Source organism: Pollicipes pollicipes, unplaced genomic scaffold, assembly GCF_011947565.3.
Source record: "Pollicipes pollicipes isolate AB1234 unplaced genomic scaffold, Ppol_2.1 Scaffold_3447;HRSCAF=4054_pilon_pilon_pilon, whole genome shotgun sequence".
NCBI lineage: Eukaryota > Metazoa > Arthropoda > Thecostraca > Pollicipedomorpha > Pollicipedidae > Pollicipes > Pollicipes pollicipes.
In genome coordinates this window covers 9,602,254-9,625,709 of record NW_023596297.1, presented here as the reverse complement: position 1 = coordinate 9,625,709, position 23,456 = coordinate 9,602,254, and the positions used below count along the sequence as shown (strand labels likewise).

The 23,456-nt window shown below is 65.2% G+C and overlaps 2 protein-coding genes and 1 long non-coding RNA gene across 3 annotated transcripts in view; 1 reads left to right on the top strand and 2 right to left on the bottom strand.

Moving 5' to 3' along the window:
* Positions 1-2,014: 2,014 nt before the first annotated feature.
* LOC119091592 (zinc finger protein jing-like) lies at positions 2,015-6,150 on the bottom strand (the record flags this gene model as incomplete). The annotated part of the gene is made up of 5 exons (XM_037214401.1): positions 2,015-2,532; positions 2,822-2,889; positions 3,668-3,792; positions 4,341-4,467; positions 6,007-6,150. Coding segments are annotated over 5 exons (612 nt in total), but the record flags the coding sequence as incomplete, so codon positions are not given.
* Positions 6,151-6,863: 713 nt separating this feature from the next.
* Positions 6,864-14,516, bottom strand: LOC119092673 (uncharacterized). Its single transcript, XR_005093521.1, has 3 exons — positions 14,256-14,516; positions 12,874-12,936; positions 6,864-7,001 (listed from the first exon to the last, which is right to left on the bottom strand). It is a non-coding gene; the product is annotated as an uncharacterized LOC119092673 (long non-coding RNA).
* A 3,539-nt stretch (positions 14,517-18,055) lies between these two features.
* Positions 18,056-23,456, top strand: part of LOC119091591 (zinc finger protein jing-like) — a 10,058-nt gene continuing 4,657 nt past the window's right edge. The window contains exon 1 of the mRNA XM_037214399.1: positions 18,056-18,061. Within this exon, the coding sequence (XP_037070294.1) occupies positions 18,056-18,061 (6 nt within the window). The remainder of the gene's footprint in view (positions 18,062-23,456) is intronic.

The window sequence follows — 23,456 nt, the reverse complement described above, 5'->3', positions numbered from 1 at the left end:
GCTAATACTACCGTCTTATCTATGTGAAGACTTAAAGGACGATTTCTAACTCCCGTGAATATATGAAGACTAGAATAATACATAAAGATATTACGAATGATTTCTAACTCCCGTGAGTATATGAAGAATGATTTACATCCACATTGGAATCATGAAGCGACGTATATCATGTCTGTTGCCGACCAGTAACACACCATATCAATACAAACCGCTTTATTAAAAACGAGAGGATCACTTCTCAGGGTGCCCAAGTATGGACAACATATGAACCACATAAGTACACGTTTCCAGTTTGCCTCCGGCATATATACACATCCGCACGACCACACGTACATTTACGCGCACAAACAACCAACAGCCACACGGCTATGATAAGTGCGCGTGCACTGACAGGGGCTCACACTCTACAGTAAGGACGTCGAGACGTGACAAACGGGTCACGCCCCGACCGCTGAGCAATGAACGGCACGATGAGGTCGGCAGCAACGGCGCGGCGCGGGAGCCACCGGCCGCAGGGGTGCGGCTGCCAGGCTGCTGCCGTCGACAACGGAACAGCTCTTACGACAAAACAAGGCGGCACGCAATCGTGAATAATAACCGTCTACGCACACGAACCACACGCACATGAGCAAATCGCGCGTGGCGGCCGCCATAGTGAGAGACTGGACCAAGTGAAACACGACATAACGATTCATTTGTCTTAAGTTATCGATAATCAAGGTGCACGTCATGGGCGCTCCTCGGACGAGAACATAGTGATGACCACAGGAAGCCTGCCCTGTGACCTTACGCTCGCCGCACAGACGTCATAGCCTCTAAGTCACACTTACAGACACACCGGCCACCTACGGGCGTGAGGCCGCACTGTCGGCTGTGCAGTGCCGCACAACGAACACGGACACCACGCTGAACACGCGGTGGCGACGGAGAGGCACGCAGTGGGGCGCCGCCGTCCGCTGTATGTCGATAGTAACGCGCCCGCTCGCAGCACGCCGACGCGCTGAGGTTTGATCAGATTTGGGTAGACGCGACGCGAACATCACGGTGTCGAGACCATGTCGTCGATGGTCGGCAAATGATCGTGGAAGAAGTGAGCATGTTTCCAAAGTTGTCGCATTATGCAGCCCATAATGAGTTACGTCGAACGGTCCACGAATGCTAGTGTTGTGCGATCCAATATGAGCGCACAGAACCGCACGGAAAAATGCACAACACCGCGAGGACTCGCGAGTATGCATGGCCCTGGCAGTGTATGCATACCAGACTCGCCATGGAGAGATCGGTGATCGCCTCCGCCACTACCAATGAGCAACACGAAACCAATCCATGAAACAAACGGTTTGAGGCAATCTTCATCAATGAAAGGAACATGACCAAAGCAAACGAAAAAATTTTGCCCTCTTGTTACTTTGAAAACGAATGCACCACAGGCGCCACGACGTCCGCTACGACGTCCGACGATGACGCAGGGGACAAACCGAGCATCTAGATGCGAGCCTTTGACACCCGCCGTTGCGGCTCCTCGAGCGCCCTGTTCGTCACCGTGAGGCCACGCGCGGTTACACTAACAACGCCAGGGTCGGGCAGAGGCCGGCGCGACCCGGAGCGCCGCGTGTCTGTGTGGATGAAGCCGTCCGTGCGGGCGCGCTAAAACGAGATCGGCTGGAAAGTGAGTACGGCGGCCGGCGGCGGGCGCGCGGGCCGCCGCGGCCGGCCGGCCGCCCGCCGCGCGGCGCGCGAGATCGACAGCTGACGCGGCACAAATCGGCTAGATGGCACTAGTGGGCATTGGCAGTGTGCGGGCAGTGATACGTCTTGTACTACACAAACATCACGCACAGGAGTACAGGTATGTACAAAACTGCAAAACTGGAGCGGGGGTCGGAATGGGTCCTGGTCCAAGCCGACCGAGCTAACTACTGGCAGTGGTATCGCTGGTCTCTTCAACCCGACTTACTAGTCGGCGCCCCTGGCGGCGCGCAGCCGAAACTGCGCCGCCTGGGGGCGCCCCCGTTCGGCCGCCCTTCCTTACCCACTACGACATACACGCATCAACATTAGAACAATTTGTACTGGAGACTCGCTGCCGACACGACGAGGAGCTGCCCTGAGCAGTGGCCCGGCGGTCCGGTGGTCCGGTGGTCCGATGGTCCGGTGGTCCGGTGGCCCGTTGGTCCGATGGTCCGGCGGTCCAGTGGTCTAGTGGTCCAATGGTCCAATGATCCGACGGCCCGTTAACCCGGTGGTCCAGTGGTCCAATGGTCCGACGGTCCGGCGACCTGGTGGTCCGATGACCCGGTGGTCCCGTGGTCCGGCGGTCCGGCGGTCCAGCGGCGCAGCAGGCGCGGTAGGAACGTTGGCGGCCGGCGGCCGGCGGCGGCGCGCTACGCCGGCCGGCCCTTGCGCCGGTGGCGCGCCGGCGGCCCGCCCACGGCGTTGGCCACGCGCTGCGCCGCCGCCGCCGGCAGCTGGCAGCACGGCACGTGCCGCGTCGGCCGGAACGCGTGCGCCGGCATCCACTCGTCATCGACTCTGCGGGGCGCGCAGCGGCGTCAACACCAGCACACGGCGACAGGGGACACACGGGTGACAGCAGGGATCGAGACGAAGTGGCGACAAAATACGAACGCGTTTCAATCGGAAAGAGCCCTCAACGCCTCATCCCGAATCCCCCCCCCCCACCAAAAAAACATACTCCAGTAAGACGAAAACCGCAAACTATTAAACTCAACCAACAAACTCGTTTTGCCGCCTTCCTGGACAAAATCTGCAGTGAGGAGCCTTCGTCTGCGTGCCCGGCCCCGCCCGCGGCATCACTCACATGTCCGCCGGCTTCCAGCGCACGAGCAGCTCGGGCTTGTTGTCTGCGCACGTTCTGCGAGCGATCACCTGGGGAGGGAGGCGCCGCGTCACACAACGCCACCTGACCACAGATCTGACCACAGATCAGCAGTCCGGTCTCCGGCTCCGACCACCGGCCCGGCGGCCCCGAACCGCCGGCCTCCAGTGTCGGGCGCCACGGCTGTCGCGGGCGCCAGGACCGGCGTGGTAGGGGCGCGCCAAAACCGAGGATGTGCGTGACCAGCATGACGCGGCATCCGCCAGCGGGGCGTGCTATGAAGAGCTGATGTGGCAAAAGTGCCAAGGCGGACGTCCTTAAACTCAGGGAATATCAGAATTGAGGCCATTTCACGGAACATTAGAATCGAGGCAAGTTCAACGCAAACTGATGAAATCCCTGTCACGCCTATCGTGCCACATGTTCCGCCCATGCCAGCCAACGTGCAACTTAAAAAGGTCAGGGAATTCCTTCAGCGCGAAATACTGACGTCACGCAGGTATGCAGATAAAAGTGGACTAATGCACCAGAGACGTCACGAATTTAGCCACAGGGACTATTACAAAAGAATGCCGACACGTCAGGTTGCTCAGCAATGCTCCCGAACTTTCCGCCGCCGTAACACACACCCCAGACTCGCTTATCATTCGCGCGCCAGGCTTCCTGACCGCAGTATGACCGACTAGCCATCATCACAGCGGATTCCAGTGATTGCCGCTCGATAGCTCAGCTAATCAGGCGGCCAATATGAGCGCGCCTGAGCCACAGGACCGCTTATCGCTGTCCAATACGGCGGCGGGAGCGGGCTTATCGCCGGGCGGCGCTCACCTGAGCTGAGAGCTGGAGGCCGCGGCCCGAGACGGGCGCCAGCCGCTCCAGCGCTCCGTCCACGCGCACCAGCTGGTACCGCAGCCGCTCCATCACGGTCGCGTCGCAGAAGTCGAAGATGCGCGCTGCGGGCACAGGGGCGACGTCAGACGAGCGGCGGGGGCGGCTGGCGGACGAGGAGCCATCGTATCGTCCACCTCCGAGGAAGCGCGCCAATGGGGCCCAATCATACGCTGCCCTCTCGCCACCTCGAACACAGCTGCTGCGTGACCCGATACGACGCAAGGCGAGAGCGGGCTCGACACGAACCGCTCCCCCCGTTGGGCTTCACCCTGGCGCTGCTGGCCGCTCCGGGCCCAGGCCGACTAGTGTCACCCGGCAGTGGTCACACCGGCCGGGGCTCAGAGCCTCAGAGTCCCCCCCCCCCCCACCCCCACCCCGACCACAACAGACGGGCCGCCCGATAAAGCCCCCCGCCAACACCTCAGCGTCAGACACTGTGCACGGGACACCAGGCGTCGAGCCGATCCAGCAGGGTACTGAGGCAAGCCACGGCGGCCGGCGCCTCTGCGCGGGCACAGCCCGTCTTGCGTCCGCCCCAAACCCGGCAGGACACGCGCCGGCCGCCGGTCCTGACGGCGTCACTGCGGGTCACCGCCGGCCTCTCACTTACCCGAGTAGGGGTGCTCCTCCTGGATAGCGCGCCGGCTGCTGCGCCGTGACAACTTGGTCGACGCGTCGGGCCGCTTCACCGGCGGCGTCGGGTTGAAGTGGCCGTTGACGTGCCGCTCCAACACCGACTGCGGGCCGAGGAGGCGTCATCAGCAGGACGGCGGCGGCAGCGGCGGCGGCCGAGCCGCGGCGCCGGACGCCGCCCGGAGCGGACTGACGCGGGCTCGCGGCCACATCATCTTTATAGTGGAGCCACGCACCGTTCGTGCCCGGCTCTCCTTCTACGGTCAGGCGCGAGCCGGCGCCGCACGATGCGTCAGGGAACCGGTGACGGGGCGCTGAGCTCACCGGTGACGCCGGCGCCGGCCGCCTGAGTCAGGCGCGCGCCGCCGCGGGCGTCACCGCCACCCGCAGGCCCTGCGAGCGAGGCTCCTTGCGGCCCGCTTAATCACGGGTCAGCGGGTGCTCCGGCGGAAGACGACACTGACGTCACCGCAGACGCTAGTCCGAGGCGGCTCCGGTCTCCGTGACGGCGGCGGCGCGCCCGCGACGGCGTCACGTCCGCTCCCGGCGGCCGCGATGCTGCACCGTCTGCCGCCGAGCGCGACCTCACACTGCGGCGCGCCGGCCGGCGGCGGCGGCCGTGCATTGCCCCGGCGCGGCCGGCCGCCGGGGCCGTCTGGCGGCCGCCCAGACGCCGTGACGTCACGCCGCCGCCGGCCCGTTGCCAGCCGGAGCTCTGCACGCCGAGTGTGTGAGTGCAGGCCCGGGCGCGGCGGCGCACAGCGGTGCGGCGCCCGCCGCCGCCGGCGCGAACTGCCGCACGAGGCCCGCCGCGGCGCCGCGCGCGCGCGTCGGCGCCGACGGCTCGGCTCGGCTCCCGTGACGCGCGCTCGTAAGCGGATTTGTTCGTGAGGTCGCCGCCGACTCAAAATAGCGACATTCCTTGCGGCTGACCTTTGCATTTTGTTTCGCGTGAAGGCGGCGACGACCGGCCCGGTGTGTGTATGTGGGCGACCGACGGACGTCTCCAGGGGGAGGGGGGGGGGGGGAGGGAGGCGGCTCGACGAGCCCCCGGCGCCGCATACGTGCTGCGCCGCCGCGACTCGTCTCCGCGCGGGACGCGGCGCGTGCGTCGAACGCGGTGCAGCTCTCGGGCAACAAAGCCGTCCGAGCGGCGAGGAGGGGCCGCTCGACATGTGTAATGTGTCGGGCGATGACCGCGCCGTTCCATTTAATTGCGTCTGGGTCCCAGGTGCCCGGCCGGAGCAATAGAGAAGGGTCCCAGCAGAGCCGACATAATCTGCGAAATCATGTGATATCGCGCGCACCTGGCAACGCGAGTCATGACCGTGCGATAACTGCATGCTGGGAACCCAGCTGTCGTGAACGGAAAGGGCTTTGCAATCGAACGACTACGTAGAACGAGCAGGTTTGACTTATGTAACACTTCGCTTAGACGAGCAACCTCCATATTAAAATGTCGGGAGCAAGTTCTTGGCCGTTGGGTTTCCTACTGGCATGAATCCAGCACGAAAGGCTACAATTAGACATTAGCATTCAATTCCACACGTCGACAACAATCTTCCAACAATAGCCGTGCGCGCAAGAGCGATACAAGCTCCTCCTGCAAGCATCCATCACTTCAGCGCCGCACGTGGTCTCACCTGCGAGGAGAACCGCTGCGAGCAGCCGTCGACTATACAGCGGAACGGCTTGCTGCCGCCGTGCGTGAGCACGTGCCGCTCCAGCCAGGCGGCCGAGCCGGGCCGGTCGAACACCTTGCAGCCCTGCCAGAGGCAGCGGCGCGAGGGGCCAGGCGCCGGCGCGCTGCTCCTGCACGTGGCGCGCCTGCAGATGGTCCAGCAGCTGCGTCGGCGAGCTCAGCCGGTCGCCGCAGCCGCGCCAGCGGCAGCAGGTGAGCGCGTCGGCGGCGGCGGGCGCGCGCCGCGCCGGGAAACGCAGCACAGGCGCCTCGCCCGGCGTGCCCGGCTCACTGGCGCGGCCAAGGCCCGAGTCGACGCTGCTCGCCTCGCTGGGGGCGCGGCACAGCGAGCCGTCCGCGCCGGGCCGCTTCTGGGATCGGCCGGCGTCGGCCGGCGGCCAGGCCGGCTCGTCGCCGCGCTGCTCTAGGCCCCAGAGCGGCAGCGGCGGCGAGCCGTGGCTATCACAGTCGGCTGGCGGCAGCGGCACGCCGGCGGGCTCGGCCTCCGCCTCCGCCTCGGCTGGCGCCGGCTTCAGGCCGTGCAGCTGCTTGCGCACCGAGCGGAACGCCAGCGCCGATATGTGCTTGACCTGCTTGCTGAAGTACTCGGTGATCTTCTCCTGGACGCGCGGCCGCGGTTCGGCCGGCTCCGGCCGCAGCCGCTTGGCCAGCCGCTCGCCGGAGCAGGCGCGCCGCCGCTTGGCCGGCCAGGCGGTGGCCACGGCGGCCACCGGCTCGTCGCCCTCGCTGTGACGGCGGCCGCGGCGGCGCGGCGGCGGCGGGTGCCGCGGCGGCCGCGGCCAGCCCGGCGACGGCGGCTGGCTGGGCGGCATGGCCGAGTCGTCGGCGAAGCCGGCGTCGCTGGCCTCCGAGCCGGCCGAGCGCGGTGAGAGCGGCGAGCTCGGACCCAGCGACGTGACGTCGCTCGTGCCGCAACTGCCCGGCGCCAGGATGCCGCTGCGGACGGGACCGGACGTCAGAGCTGGGCACACTCGGACAGGCGCGTACATAGCGACGGACGACGTTCACAAGACGGCTGCGTTCTACGACAAATAAGTGGGCCGTCGCTGATCAACAAAAGACGGCACCGGGTCAACAGAGTACAGAAGCACGTGCTCACGTGGAGACCGGCAGGCCCCGAGCGCGTCACGGCGGCACCGGGCGCTCACCAGTCCCATCTCTCGGCCGTCGGCGACATGTCCACCAGCGCCCACAGTTGCACGCGCGCGTCCCGGTCGCCTGCCAGAAATCGCCGCATGTGTGCGAGCCTCGAGCGGCGGGCGGTCCACTGGCCGCCGGCCGCCGCCGCCGCCGGCTACACCTGAGCGCCCCCCCCCCCCCGCGCGCGCAGCTCCGGACGTCCGATCGGGTGACGTCACGCGCGCGTCATCGAGCCCCGGAGGACGGTCGGTCGGCGGCGGCGGCGGCGCCGCTCGACATTTGGGTCCGGACACGCCGCCGGCGCCGGAGGCCGGCGGTCGACGGCGCGGCACGAGGGGCTTGAATTCCCGCCGCCGATCGATGCCGCGTTTGGAGGCGGCCAGCCGGTCGGGCCATGTGTTCCCTCCCCGTGTTTGTCATGCTGCACGGTTATCGCCGCCCAGGGACCTCCCGGTGGGCCGACGGGGAGGGCCTGGCTGCCGAGGAGGCCGAGCGGGTGATACGGAGCGGGGAGGGGGGGGGGGACGGGTCAGCGGCCCGGGCGGCACTCCGGGGGCCCGGCCACGTCAGACGGGCGCGGCCGCCCAGAGTCCGCCGCGCCGGCCGCCGCTCACCGCAGTCCACGCGCCGTGCACAGCTGACGGACGCGCCAGCTGACAAATCACGCCCGCCTGATGTATGCGGGCGGCGCACGGCAGCCGACTTCTCACGCCCCGCCCCGGCCGCCCGGCGCGGCGGCCCGTGCGACCGGCGGCCTTTAAACACCGCTCCTGTTGCTAACTCATTAATTGCACGCCACGTAAACACCGGGGCAAGACGGAGCCATTAGTCGTGCCGTAACTCAGGGCCGTCTGGGCCGGGTGACGTCACGTCCTGCTGAGGCCGGCGCTCACGCAGAAAAACAGGCCTGGCCGAGAGGGGAGGGGAGCGCGCGCTCACCGGGGGACGGCGCTCCGAGCGGGCGGCCGGCGGGGACGCGGCGCCGCGCCTTTTCACCTGCGCGACGCGCCGGTTAACACGCTTTAGCTGTTACACGGATTAGCGCACGCGGACGCGTCGTTAAATTTGCGACACGATACAAATCAGAGCTTTCAGCGCTGGCACCCGGGTGAGGAGGATGAGGAGAGGGGGAGGGGGGGGGGGGGGGAATCCAGCGACTTTGACTGATGCGCTAACGGGCGGGCCCAGGCAGCGCGAGCTCCAGCCGGCCGCGGCGCCGAGCGCCGGAGCACACGGAGAGCGCGGGCTGGCCGCCGCCGCCGCCGCCGCCGCGGTCAGCAATAATGACAGGGCCGGCGTTGGGCCCGGCCGGCCAGCGGAGGGCGGTCGCGCCGGTCAGACACGGCGTGCTGAGGCGGTCGGGACCCGCGCCTCCAGTACGCGGCTGAGCCACGGGTCACCCACCTGAGGGCGGTCTGGCCTCGCGACGAGCCCTACTCACAGCCGTCACTGAACCCCTTCCACATCCATGCTTAGCTCGGCCCGGCCGCCGTGCCCGGTCCAGTCCCACCAGTCCCAACCTCCCGTATTTCCAAGCCAGCGGGCGCCTCTCGTTCGCTGGTCGCTCGCTCCCGCGTTCCTCCCGCCCCCGGCCTCCCCATAGCCGGCTATCTGCGGCGCTGCTCCCGATCAGCAGAGGTCGCTCCCACCCCCGGGACGCCATTATCGGCCAACGGTAACCTGCGACCGGCGGCCAGGGGCGGGGCGTCGGCCGCGCCGGGCCGCGTGCACGCCGTTTTTACGGCGCGTCCGAGGCGCGGCGCCGGCGACCGGTCCGGTCCGGCTGGCGTGCGCGCCGAAAGCGGGTCGGCCGGCGACGGCGCGCGCACGGCGCCGCTCATCGGCATGCCGGGCGCCGCCGCCACCGGGGGACGCCGCGAGCGCGCCGGGGCAGGTGCGTGCCGCGCGCGCGCGCGCGCGCGCACGGAAGCTCCTCCGGCAGTGCGCGCGCTGCGCCCACGGCGGCGCAGCTCCGGGGGTGGCTGGCGGGTACCGCCGACCGCTGCACTCTCCACGCTGCTTGACCGCTCCACAGCCACCGGCGCGCCGTCCACAGCGCGGTGGACGGCGCTAGTTCGCGGCGCGGCCGCGCGGCGCTGGCGTCGCCGGGCGGGAGGCTGCGGCGCGGGGGGAGCGGCGGGAGGGCGAGCGATGCGCGGAATGTGGACGCCGACGCCGGCCGGGCCAGGGCCGGCGTCCGAGCGCGGTGCGTACGGCGGCGGGGCGCCGATCGATGCCGGCCCGGGGCCGCGCCGCTGCCGGCCGCCCCCGCCGCGCGCGCCTCCGGATATGAGCCATTCGGCGACGCGCAGTGACCGCAGCCGCCGCCGCCGCCCGGGGCAATGGTCAGGCCCGGACAAAGGCGCCGCAGACACCGGCAGACCAAGCCAGGCGCTGCTCGGGCGGCCCCGCCCAGCGCCGGAAGCAGACGCTCCTCTCGGCGGCGTGCCGCGAACCCCGGGCGGCGGCGGCGGCGGCGGCGGCGGCGGCGTCAGCTGGGCGCCGTCCCATTATGCCCGACGAGAGGAGGGGACGGAGGCGCGGGCGACCGGCCGCCGGGGGTCGGGCCCTCTCTCCGCGCCGGCGCACGCCGTCAAAACAAGCGGGCGCCCGGCGCGACCCGGTAAACGCGTCACCGGCCCCGGCCGCCGGCCACACCCGCTCGTCGCCCGGCGCGGCCGGTGGGGCGCCGGCCGTCCCCGAGCCGCCCGCCGCCGTGCAACACGTTGGGACCTAGCAAGATCGATCAAGCCGCTGTCCGGCAAGGCCACGGCCCGCGCGACGACGACGGAGCGTAGACCGAACAAACCGGCGTACTCCAGTCGCCCTGAGTCGGACGCCACTGTAGCCGTGCTCCACGGCCAGCAGGACAAAGGCGCACCTTCCACGTATCACACCGCCGGCCGGCGGTGTGGCCGGCCCCACGAAGGCCGGCCACACGCTTTCTAGGTGATCCAGTCATTACCACACAGATAAAGCTCGGTGACGGCCGCAAATTGCAGCGCTAAAAGAGGCAGCGCTTTCCAGCATTTGTTCATGATATGATTCTGGGAATCACGGCGAATTGATTAGCACTCTCCTCCCGGAATTACGCGAACAGTTTCTGCCGAGGTGAGCGCGGTTGAACCAGCGGCCGGCGCCGGCTGCGGGGAGGCCGAACGGTTGCCGGGCACGCAGCCGCCACCGAAATTGCCAGCTCTCGATGCTAGCCAATAAAACGCTTTAGGGAATCAAACTGACAGAGCGGGGGCGCAAAAAAGAAGATCGATCAGGCACAAAGAGTGAGAGTTGTAACGAGACGTCGACGATACGCGAATTAACAAGATTGACAACCGTGAGAAGCTGGCTCGAAGCGAGCGAACAGGATGTGTAACGCTAAAAATCGAAGTTCTTTCCTGCCTCGTCAGATCCATTATTCGGACTGCCGCATTAATCACATCAACGTATTCCGACAGGCCCCAGTCATCAAACGTCCGACCGCACGCCGCGTTTTTCAGATCCAAACCAGTCGAGTCGCCGGTGCCGGATCCGCACAGATTGCACAAGACCCTACCGGCGCCAGCTCACACGCACACCGGGCCGGCCGGCGCGCCGTCCCCTCCCTCCCACGTGCCGGCGGCCGGGGCGGCGGAGGTCGGCGGCCGGGGGTCGGCGTCCTCTCAGCGCACGCACTCGCGCCACGCACGGCGCCAGTGGGCCGCCGCTCGGGCCGCTGGCCCCTCAAGGCCGGCTGCCGGGGTCGGTGACGCCGGCTGCCGGGACGCGCCGGGAAAGGTGGACACGGCACGGCGGACAGGGAGCAGGGGAGAGCTGCGGGAAACACCAGGGCAGGGTGGACACGGCACGGCGGACAGGGAGAGCTGCGGGAAACACCAGGGCAGGGTGGACACGGCACGGCGGACAGGGAGAGCTGCGGGAAACACCAGGGCAGGGTGGAGACGGCACGGCGGCGGGGAGGAGGCATGACGTGGTCAGGAGCTGCGGGGACACACCAGAAAGAGGTGGGGACGGCACGGCGGCGGGAGGAGGCATGACGTGGTCAGGAGCTGCGGGGACACACTCGGAGGAGGTGGGGATGAGACAGCGGCGGGGAGGAGGCATGACGTGGTCAAGAGCTGCGGGGGACACACCAGAAATAGGTGGGGACGGCGCGGCGGCGGGAGGAGGCATGACGTGGTCAAGAGCTGCGGGGACACACCAGAAGGAGGTGGGGACGGCGCGGCGGCGGGAGGAGACATGACGTGGTCAAGAGCTGCGGGGACACACCAGAAAGAGGTGAGGACGGCGCGGCGGCGGGAGGAGGCATGACGTGGTCAGGAGCTGCGGGGACACACTCGGAGGAGGTGGGGATGAAACAGCGGCGGGGAGGAAGCATGACGTGGTCAGGAGCTGCGGGGACACGCCGGAAGGAGGTGGGGACAGCACTGCGGCGGTTGCAGGGCGGGCGTGACGTGGAGGAATTGCCGCGCACAGCCCCGCAGGTTCCAGGCCTGCCCAATGGGCCGGGGAGGGGTGAGGCGGTATGAGACACGACAGAGATCTCGGGGGTACAAGAGTCGGGGGTCACAACGCCGCCTGCATCGCAAGCAGAAACGAAGCGGCAATGCCGGCGAGAAGATCGGCACGAGATCCGAACAAGTGTTCCGGTCCCAGTGAATTAAACACTTGGTCCACACAAGCCGCCCGAACCGATTTAAGCAACACCAAAAAGCGGTTCACCAAACGGGCGTTGCAAGCGCCATCCCTAACCAGCACGAAAAACCAGCAGCTGTTTTTCTTCGGCGCCCAATTACCACTGATCGCGAGCATGCTTAACATCGAAGCGGCCTGTGACGTCATCATGCCGATGATCCAACCACAGATGAGCCGGTGAGGAGAGAGCGGTCCACCCGCGTCGGCCGCGCCGCACTCGGCACGAGCCCAATCGTTCATGGACGCGGTCGTCACGCAGCGATGACCTCTCCCACTGACATCAAACCAACAAACTGCACATCACGGCATGTGTGGCTTGAAATATGGAGCCGAAGTCACCGTAAAACCGCAGTAAAGTCGGCGCGAATAAAGCCGGCCACACCGAACGACCCGCGGGCAGCTTGCCGCGTTGAAGGTGCTGCTCAAGCGGGCGTCAGCGCAACGCAACGCATATAATTGAAGGCGTAGTTAGGGAGCATTGCAAACAGACAAGTGTACCATTCTAATGCCTCAATATTCAAGTTCATTGCGTGAAAATAGATGGAGACTTCGTCAGCTCCCAGGCAGTATCTACTGCAATTCTCTTATGCACAGCAGGACTGTTCTTTGGGCCCGATCTGATGCTGTTTCAGGGGCGCTCCGTGACGCCGAGTGACGAGTTTCCTTTGCGCTCAATGGCATGGACGGTTCAACAGGAACATTAAGGATCGGCAGATGAGATAAGATGGGAGTGCTATTCTGGAATGGTGTGCACAGCGCGTGTAAAACGGGGATTTTTAGGGAAGTACTTAAATAATTTTAAGAGCAATATAGAGTTAAGAATGTAGTCGGCGGATGGCTTCAACGTCATTTTTGCTTCGTGGCGCCCCACGAAGTGTAGAGCGCGAGAAAACACCTGCCGGCGCGTGAAATAGCTCCATGGAATTGGCAAACCAATGCAAAATCAAAACAACGGTGCTGGTGGCCATAAACTTACCTTCTATCTGGCTGGCAAAGCTTGCACATTAAGTTGAATCTCCACACGGTTGAACACACTCACCTGAAAGACGAGAGAAAACGGTTAGTCACGTGATAAGGCACAGAGCAATGCCAGCGGTGTCATGACATAACACGAACGACCGCAGTGTGATGATGGTAAATCGGAAACACGAAACGGTTCGCCCTAGCTGTTCCTACAGGCAGATTTGACATGACATGTTATTTTGCTCAGATACTATGCCCAGAAATGAATCATTTTACACCTGCTCAATCCATATGTATATCAATGTGCTAAACTGCAAATCAACGGGGTTTTGGAAAGTTCACCCTCAGGAACGGACCGACATCAACAGGGCACGGTGACATTTTTGGAACGTTGAGCGACGCGCGGAACGCACACCCCAGTCCGTACTAACAGCGGCAATGCACATCACGAACACTCACTTCCGCATAACTGGCCGATTATCACGGCTGAAGCGAGTATGACGTGAAACCAGATGCGACAGATACGAGCGTGAAAAGCAGCGGTTGTTTCGGGCGTGTATTCCGGGCCGCTGCACCTCGTGCAGTACGACTGACATTGCAGTTGCGCCGCTGCAAAAGGGGCGGGCATCCTGGCCGGGGCCGCCACGCACAGGCTCAGCACAGGCTCAGCACAGGCTCAGCACAGGCTCAGCACAGGCTCAGCACAGGCTCAGCACAGGCTCAGCCTGACGACCCCAGGGCGCGCGCTGCCACCACACCAAACAACGCTGCTGCTCAACCACGAGCCGAGGGCACGAAGGCCAGGTTGGCGGAGCGCCGCGGGACGATCAGGACGTCCGAGTCAGCGGAGCGCCGCGGGACGGTCAGGACGGCCGAGTCAGCGGAGCGCTGCGGGACGGTCAGGACGGCCCGGTCAGCGGAGCGCCGCGGGACGGTCAAGGACGTCCGGGTCAGCGGAAGCGCCGCGGGACGGTCAGGACGGCCGGGTCAGCGGGCACCGCAGGACGGTCAGGACGGCCGGGTCAGCGGAGCGCTGCGGGACGGTCAGGACGGCCAGGTCAGCGGAGCGCCGCGGGACGGTCAGGACGTCCGGGTCAGCGGAGCGCCGCGGGACGGTCAGGACGGCCGGGTCAGCGGAGCGCCCGCGGGCACGGTCAGGATCGGCCAGGTCAGCGGAGCACCGCGGGACGGTCAGGACGTCCGGGTCAGCGGAGCGCCGCGGGACGGTCAGGACGGCCAGGTCAGCGGAGCGCCGCGGGAACGACCGGCTGGCACCAAGCCGCCCCTGCAACACCAGCGCCTGACAGGGACGCTGCTCGCGTGAGCTGAGGAACAGCTTGCCACTGCCGGAGGATGCGGCTGGCCACTGGTCAACGTCACGCCGGATGCACTCACGCTAAAGCTGTCGCCACGCTGACGTCGACCCGACCCCTGGCGCCGCGGGGTCGTGCGAGTAAGGCACTGGAAAGACTTGCTTGGCACCAACTACGACTAGAGAGGTAGACGCGGTTGAGTTTGATTGCACGCAGACTGGCGGCCGTTCCGCGCTTAAACAAGTACCCGTATCGCCCGAACTGTGCGTGTCGATTTCACTCGGCACTGATGAATGCAAACGGCGCGCCATCTTGGCACACCCCCGACCCCCACTGTACAAAACTAAACTACACGTAGCAAAGTAGAAAAGCCGTCGCCGCCCCCACCCCACCCCACCCCTCACTCCGCCACCTCCCGGACCACTCTGAGCCGGCGCCGCGCGCGGCCGGCGTATATGCGTGCCGGCCACGCGCACGGGCCACGCAGCGGCCGGGGCGGGGGCGAGGCAGGGGGCGGCGACCGCGCGCCGCCCTGTCATCGGTTAGCGACCCTGGCGGCGGCACGTGGGCCCGGCCGGCCTTGCAGCGGCGGCTAGCGGGTCGCGGCCGGTTGCTAGCCGCGCCGCGCCGGCAGGGATGGGTCGGCGCGCCGGGTGGAACGGCCAGTGGAGCGATGAATGGCGACACCACGTGACGGCCGCACCTTACGCTCGGAGGAGGCCGATGAATTGGCGCGTGCAGCCCGGTCTAGCACGATCGGACTGTTTGTTTCGTGCGGGCATTGGGGGCTGGCTATCGCCTGTGATCTCACATGCGATGCGCGCGCGATGCTAAATCACTTGGTGGAAGAGGAGCGGGACTCGACAGGAAGGAAAGTCAGCAGGGAGAGAACCTGACCTTCATGGCTGTCAACTTTTCATGGCAATGACAAGCCATAAGGGGCTGCCGTAGGGGCACAACTGGCACGCTCTCATTCGTGCCTGACTCATTCGTCCAGCGTGTCCTTCCCTCCGGCCAACTGCCAATCAGCAGCAGCGATGCACGACAAACTACCACCACACTCGCGCGGCACATAAACGAAGGCGTCCCAGCGTCGGTACCGATGAGACGGCAGGTTTCACGGCGATCAGCGGCGGCGGCGGCGGCGGCGGCGGCGGCGGGCGCAGTCGGTCCCGCCGGCAGGAAAGCGGCCCCGGGCGCCGGGGGTGTGGCGCCCGCCAGCCGCCGCCCAGCCTGGCAGCGGCGGTCGGACCGAGCCTTTCCGACGCCAGCTCTCCCTGGCGCAACGTGTCGAGAAACGCTGATGCGGCCACAAAGTCGGGTCCGGCATCTTTAGGCGAAGGAAATGCTCAAATTAAGCTTAATGGGAATGGACGCGTCCTCTGCAGCACCTGCCACGCCGCATTCCCCAGCCATCAACCCGGCGTACCGGGAGGCGGCGGAACGCAGACCGCCGTCAGCCGGCCGAGGGAGGGGGGGGGGGGGGGGGGGCTGTCGGCCCGTACCGCGCCGCCCAGCCGGCCGGCCGACTATTTCAGCGGTAAAACAAACAGACGTCAGCGCCGACCGTGGACGCGGGGCATTCCAGCGGCGCTCATGAATGAAGCAGCGTAACCGGGCAGCGGCAGCGGCGACGGCGACCACCGCCCAGCTGACGTCAGTGCCGACCCGGTGTCCACGAATGTGACACCTCCGCCCGCCTGACGTTCGCACCGGCCCGCCCTCTGGCGACGGTCGCCGTGTGACGACAGGAGGGAGCGGGGCGATCGAACGACGTCAGAAACGTCAGGAGGGCGCCAATTCGGTCGTGCAGCGGCACGAGTGGAGGCATTAGCTCCGACGACCAGGAGGCCGCGGGGAGAGCGGTGGCGCGCGCGGTGGCCGCTGACTGACGTCACACCAGACCGTCATGCAGCCCATATTACGTCACTAATCAGTATTGGTGACGCCAAGCGAAAACCGGCCAACGCTTTTTACATTACCGCTGACTGGGGTAGCACCCTAACCCTGCTTACCACTGCCACTTTTCGACCTGTACGAGCCTCACCACACGCCGACCTCCGACCCTTTCGCACGCACCACGAGACACGCGCCAGCCGGCCGCCCGGCAACCGCATGCGCCGACGGCCGTCCCGTCCGTGGGGGTACACCCCCTCCCCCAGCCGCCCGGCAACCGACGACCGACGCTGCCGGCGGCGGCCGGGGCCGCGCGTCACTGACCTGGCGCGGGGGGTGGATGGCCCACTGCCCGAGACGGCCCCACGCGCCGCGGCGCCCGGCCGGCCGCGCCGGGCGGGGGGCACGTGGACTGGGCCGCGCGCCGGTTAGCGCGGGGGAGTCGGCGCGTGGCGCACTCGAGGCCCTCGATGCGGACCACTTCTGACGCAGCAAGGTAGCTGAAGTGCTAATTGGTAGTGACGTACAGACGTCAGCGCAGCACGCTGCACGGTTCGCTGGCCGCTGTAAGTCAACCGCATTACTATGATAGTGCGATATCATGTTACCGGCATGAATATGTTCCATGTTTTTTACGCCCCGTTTAATTCTCCATCACGATCATCGCTGCGACAGCTTCCAATGCGGCCAGCAGCCCCCTCCGCTGACACGTGCGCGCGGCGTCCCCCTGCCGCCACCCCGCCGCCTCGTCATCGCCCGGCCCCGATAATGGTGGGACGGCGGCGAGCGGCAGCCGGCGGTGCGGAGCGGCCCGGCCGGCCGGCCGGCTCTGCTCGGATCGGCGGCTGGCGGCCACCGCCGGCAGCAGCGCCGCAAGCCGACCGTCACGCCGGCGGCCCCAACAAAGACGGCGGCGCGCCTTTGATGACTGCGCGTCCGTCGAGTCGGGTGCGTTTGCCGCCGCTACGCAAAGGCGCGGCGCCGCGCCGCGCGGCGCCGCGCGGAGAAACTGCGGCGCCGGGGCCGGGCCGCTCGCTCTCTCCTGGCGGCGCGGCGGCGCGCTGCTGCCGACGCGGCGGCGCAGCTGAGGCGGCGTCGCGTGCCCCGCGTCAGCTGGTCAGAGCCGCCGCCGCCGCCGCCGCCGACCAGCGAGGCCCGGCCCTGGTCAGCCCGGGACACGCGAGCCGCGCGCGGCCGCCCGAGCACGGGCGGAGGCGAGCGCGCGTCGTGCGCGAAGCCACGCTGGAGCGGGCCGGTACAGGTGGGGCTGGGCGGACCCCGCATCACGCACACCCCAGCTTTGCCAGGCGGGGCGGCGGAGGGCTAACACCTCAAAGTCCCCACAAGCACAGGGAGCCAGCTCGGCCGCCAAGCCTCCTCAGGCTTCGAGGCCGAGCCAGTCCCGGGCCGCGGTCCACGCAGCGGTGAGGTGGACAGGCCGTCGCGACCGGCGGCGGCGCGGCGCGCGGGCCGCGGCCTTGGCCGCACGTCAGCGGCCAGCCGGCCAGGCCAGCCTTGAGCAGGGGACGGCTGTGCGTGCGCAGCGGCCCCGGGCGCCGGCAGCCGCTGCCGGCTGTTTACGGCGGCGGCGCGGCCGACGTCAACAGGCGGCTCTCGCGAGCGGCCGGGCCGAGCCACTACCACCTGGTGCGGCGCCGCCGCCGCCGCCGCCGCCGTAGGGGCCGGCCCGGAGGCCGGCGGCACTCTGTGGTCGGGCAGCAGGTTGGATCGACTTGCGAGGAGGAGGCCACTCCTGAGCAGCGGACGTCGCTCGGGGTGGCGGGCTCAGGGCATCCCTCAAAGCACCCCGGCAGTTGCGGGTCAACACGCGCTGTTCTGGAACGCGAGCTCTAACGTCGATGCCGCTCCAGCACTGGGGACACCGCTCGGCTGAGCCGGTACAAGCCTGCAGCGGTCACACAGCCGGCCCGGGAAGGAAAAACAAGACCAACGGTACAGCTCGGTCCCAGCCTTGAGGCCGACAAGATGACGGTGCGATTGCGTCGTTTGCATTTGATAAGGACACTTTTAGAGCTGAGCTGATGCTAGATCCATACCCGCTCGACACGCCGGCCCGTCATGTGAGCAGAGGGTGACACCAAGCTTTAGAAGCCCGGACTGAGACGCATCACTCCGTCAAAACCATCCTGATAGCAAATGACGGCGATCGCGGCGACGGAGACGTCGGTGTCAGGAGTTCAACATCGGGACGTTCAGGCGTGAAATGCCGAAACGTTTATCTTTTAAGACCGACGTTCGGCTGGCAATCGTCAGCAGCGCTACTGAATTACGAGGTCTCATGAGGAGCCCATCTCGAGACCACTACGCAGCAGTATCAGCACAGCATTTAGACAAACTGGGCAAGTTTGACACAAACTTCCCGTCAGCCGTGGAAACGGGGCTCCATGGGCCGGTCCGCGACCAGGCCACGACAAATAGGCGACAACGGAGCGGTGATAGCCAATGCCGGTGGGCGCTGCTAACCGGGCGCCGGTGGCGGCGCGCAGTGCGCACGTGCAGCCGTGCGCAGCGGCGGGCCCAAACGGCGGGCCGGACTGGCCTTGGCTGCTCAGGTCGGGTGCAAAAACACGTCTTTGTCTGCACCGGCACCAACTATAGAGGGCACCGCGGCCGCGCCGCAGCTCTGCGCCAGAACGCCGCCCGGAGCCGAGCGGCGGCGGGCACGGCTGGCACCGGCCGCTCACCGGGCACGTGCGACGGCGGGTCCGAGCGGGGTCCGGCGCCCGGCGGGACCGTGCGGACCCGAGCCGGCCAGCTGCGCCGGTCTGGCCATCGGCGGCGGCCCGGACGGGACCCGCCCCGCCACACAGCAGCTGGACACGCTCGCCTGGTCGATCCAACAAGGCCGGGCCCCGGCACAACCGCAGCCGCAGGCGGACTACAATGACCGAGCTGACAGGACTGAATGTATTGGCGGCTACCGTGTGAGGCGCCGACTACGAGGCGGAGCTGGGGGACACGCCCCGTGATTTAACTGGATGGCATCGCAGTTCAGGTCAATGGTCAACTTGAAGAATGCGTCGCATCGTATCACAGCGGCTGTATCCGCTCGCTTTGCAAGCGATGCCAATATCCGACAGAACATGACATGTGTACTGACAAAGCCTGATCGACACCGGCATACGCTGTCTGCATTAAACTTGACGTTAAATTACGGTACCCAATTCCGCACGCGGCTACGAAGGGAGGCAGCAGCGCTCCCGCACAGGGCGGATCTTGCCCCCCCCCCCCTCCCCCATAGCTGGGAGCACTTGCTTAACCCATCACAAATGTGTTCTTAATGTATTAGCTTCGCACGTGTGTATATCATAACATTGGGTATCTTTCGTGATGAGCGCGCACCTGTCCGTTACTTCTCTCCCGCCTCTGTCCGCAGGCTCCACGAGTCTCTAGCGGGGACCCCTCTCCCTTAAACGCCCTTCACCTGGAGAGCCAGCCGCCGCCGCTCGCGCCCAACATGGCCGCACGGACCATCTCACGCAGCAGTGGAAGAATGGAGCGCGTTGCAACACCACAACGCACAAAAACTGGTCGCCTGTCAAGGTGGTGGGCTGCGGGGCGGAAACGTCCCGGCGCGGCCCGAGCGGCGCCGTTACAACACCGGCCGAGAGGCGAGGTCGGGCCGACCCCACGCAGAGAGCAGCCCGCACGGCAGACCCTCCCCGCTGGCAGTCCCCGAGACCCGCCCGGCCGGTCGGCAGACCCTCCCCGCCAGCAACCCCAGAGACTCAACCGGCCGGCAGACCCTCCCCGCTGGCAGCCCCCGAGACCCGCCCGGCCAGCCGGCAGACCCTCCCGGCCAGCAGACCCGGAGACCCGCCCGGCCAGCCGGCAGACCCTCCCGGCCAGCCGGCAGACCCTCCCCGCCAGCAGACCCGGAGACCCGCCCGGCCGCCCGGCAGACCCTCCCCGCCAGCAGCCCCCGAGACCCGCCCGGCCGCCCGGCAGACCCTCCCGGCCAGCAGGCCCGGAGACCCGCTCGGCCGGCCGGCAGACCCGGGCCGACTGGGCCTGAGCAGGAGATCAGTGTCCGGGGTACCGAGGTCGACAGGCTGGCGGCGGTTCGACTCGGCACATATCACTGGCGCCGGAGCACGTGGACGCGTTGGCTCCATAACGGTGGCTGCTAGACTGGAACCGCAAACAAATAAACTCGATGAATACACTTCTGGAACCGCTCACATGCCATGCACGGCTGAAGAAGAGTTAGAGTAGCTAACACGCTTGGCAGTCATAACAAGCTGCCAATGTTGATCTCGGAAGATATTCTCTGGGGGCGAATGGTGTCTAGCTCAGCATCCCCCTCATTCGGTCCTTCACGGACATCAGCGTTCCAATGTGTGCGCGGCTGAGCACAATCGGACACCGCGCCCTGGTTGCTGATGTCATACCTAAAGAAGACTCTTCGCGCCCTGCTCGCCGATGTGGTACCTACAGGAGACTCCTCGCGCCTTTCTCACTGATGTGATACCTACAGGAGGCTCCTCGCGCCTTGCTCAAAGACGCAGTACCTATTGGAAGATCCTCGCGCCCAGATGCAGCGTAATTGTCAGCCTGAAGTCACCATAAACTGCGCCTCGTGATATTACTCAACTGGTACTTAACATCTGATGCAACCATGTCAGCACAACTGCAGCTGTATTCAATGCAGGTAAAAATGACCATCTTTTCGCACGTGTCCTTGAAAGCAACACGACATTACCGGAATATGAGCATGTTTGACTCGTTATCTGATTATCTGGGCTTAAGAGCCTGGCATTGCCATAAAAGCATCGGACATTTGTGAGCATTACCCGTATGATTTATCCCCGCTGAAGTGAAAAAATGGATAACAGCAAGGTATATGAAATCCAAATAGTTCTTCGTGTTTTGAGCGCCCACACATTTCAGCCTACTAAAATATGCGCCTGAAAGAAACAAGGATGTCTGTCTCAGCTTACGCCGTGACAAGCTTGAGTAACCTGAATGCTGCAAATGCTGTGACAGTTTATGTTACTATTTGATTGTTCAAACCTAGTCAATCAATATAAGCGGCTTTCGTATTGAGACAGCCAACCGTTTATATGCGTCAGTAGGGGGCACGTGTTCGGGCTTGGCCAGGCTCAGAGCCACCCCCTTTTGAGGCAAGGACTTAGTGGATCAACTCATTTAACAGAAAAATCTGACTTGTAATCGGGACTCGCAGTCTCAAAGAAACGCGTCCTGCGTGAGTCCAGACTCAGGGACAGACCCAAGACGCCAATAGTCGAACTCTGACTCAAATCAAAACTCTTAAATCCTGGACACAACAGCTGATAATTTAAGTTTTAAACTGAAAATAGCAGATATGTAAAACGCCGTGGGGTACAGGAGAAACGAAGATATAGCTTCCTTAAACCAGTACATTCCCTTTGGTTCTTCGAAGGGTAATCATGTTCGGCACAAAAACTCATAATGCCGAAAACCAAGACTTCAATACATTTCTCACTTGTATGGAGGAATTTGTGGACTTGGACTTAATGTCCTGGGACCTAGACACGTCTCTGACTCCCTCTCCATAGACTCGGACTAAGCCCTGGACTAATGAGTTGCGAAAAGATTGGATTTGGACCCGGGCCCGTAAACCATGACAAATAGTGCACTGGGACTCACGAAACGTGAAAAGTTGGACTCGGGACTTACACTCAATACTCAGAGGCGAGTTTGAGCACAGCTGGTGCTGGTGTGAAAATGAGACAGGTACAATGGGACTCCGCCCTAAAACGATGCAATCACTGCCGCCAAGATCTGAGGAGTCGATCGCCCTATCATGTCACGTGGTCAAGGCCCGCGGCCCGCAAGCCCCAACATCCCACATAACAGGCCAACCTGGTACAGCACCGCACCATGAGAGCAAAACGCACGGCCTTCCTTGACCGACGTCTCATTCATTGCTCATTCAAAAGGACGTGGCGTAAACTTACAAGTTTTTCGGTATGCCAACACCATCAGCGGCCGTAGGGGGACATTCCTAGACCCTGATGCAACCACGCGGACAATACGAGCGGGTCGGGGCCAGCTCGCGTTCAGGTCGGTGTCGGTAACGTACGTTCGCGGTGAATACATTGACGCCAGCTGCAGAGGGGGTGCACATTGTGCACGATCTCGCACAGGCCGTGCATCAGGGCAAAAGGCGCGCCAGCGAGAGCAATACGCTGGCACAGGCTCAGCACGCTGACGCCGAACACGCTACTTTTTCCACTTTTTAATGAGCCCCCAGAGCGACAATTGTCTGCAGCGACAGCGGTGGTGACATGGGAACCGACAGGCCATGGCTCGCTTCCCCCACTTTTCGAGAATGTTTATAATCAACCCATGGTAATGCCTGGAACGCATTTAATTGCTTTCTCTGCCAGGCACATGCCATAATAATCCTTAGGAGGATATTATTTTTTTTTCGAACTCCTACGAATATGGACTGCATCTCTGCACAATCGCTCAGTACCTGCTGTAAAACGCTTGGCTTAGGGGAGGGGGCGTAGTACCTCCCCGTCTTGACTAAGTTCCTGTTCCTCACGCATAGGTACTTTCCTAGGACGCTCCCATGGCCCTGGCTATACCAGCCGCCAGTGCAGCTAACTCAGCCACTGTCACAGACTGTCGGGTGCGTCAAAGCGGGCACCTCTACATGTCAAGCAAAAACGTGGCAGACACACGCACACATAAAGCGTCTGCCTGTCTCCAAGACGGCGTGGCGGTGGACAGCAGGTCTCATCGGTAGCCGGAGCTAGCAGACCTGTCGCCACGCTGGTGACATCCGTGTCTCCCGGGTCGCCGCGGCTCGCCCCGTTCCCAGCCCTGCGCGCGGCCCCGTCAGGGACAGACCGCGCCGCGCCGGGCGGCGCCTGTACGCGGCCGAGCGTCGGCGGTGACACTCGACTCCCGGCCCGGCCCGGAGGGCACCGGGTCGGGTCGGCTGACCCCGAGGCGGCCCCGAGCCGGCGCCGGGGGGCCGCCGGGCCGGCTCCAGCTGACCGGCGGGGCCAGGGCGGGGCAGCGTTTCGGACAGACGGTGAGATGTCCCACCACGCATGGCCAACCCCCATCGTCCACGCTGTTCGACCACTTCTGGTACATCGGCACCGCCTCACAAACACAACCGCTGCAGCTCACTGTCGGAGGCACACTCAGTGTTTCTGTTTCGGTGGTTATCCACAGTCGAAGCGGGCACCCCAGTGGCGTGATCACTCCTCTGCATGTGACCGGACGCAGGGCGCTGGGCCGGCCGCCCCACAAAATGGCCCCGGCGCTGTCCGCCGCACACCCGCGGCGCCGGCCCGACCGCCGCGTCCCGACCGCGAGCGGGCCGCGGCAAAGCATGGGGAGACGCGCCGCCCGCCACCAAACG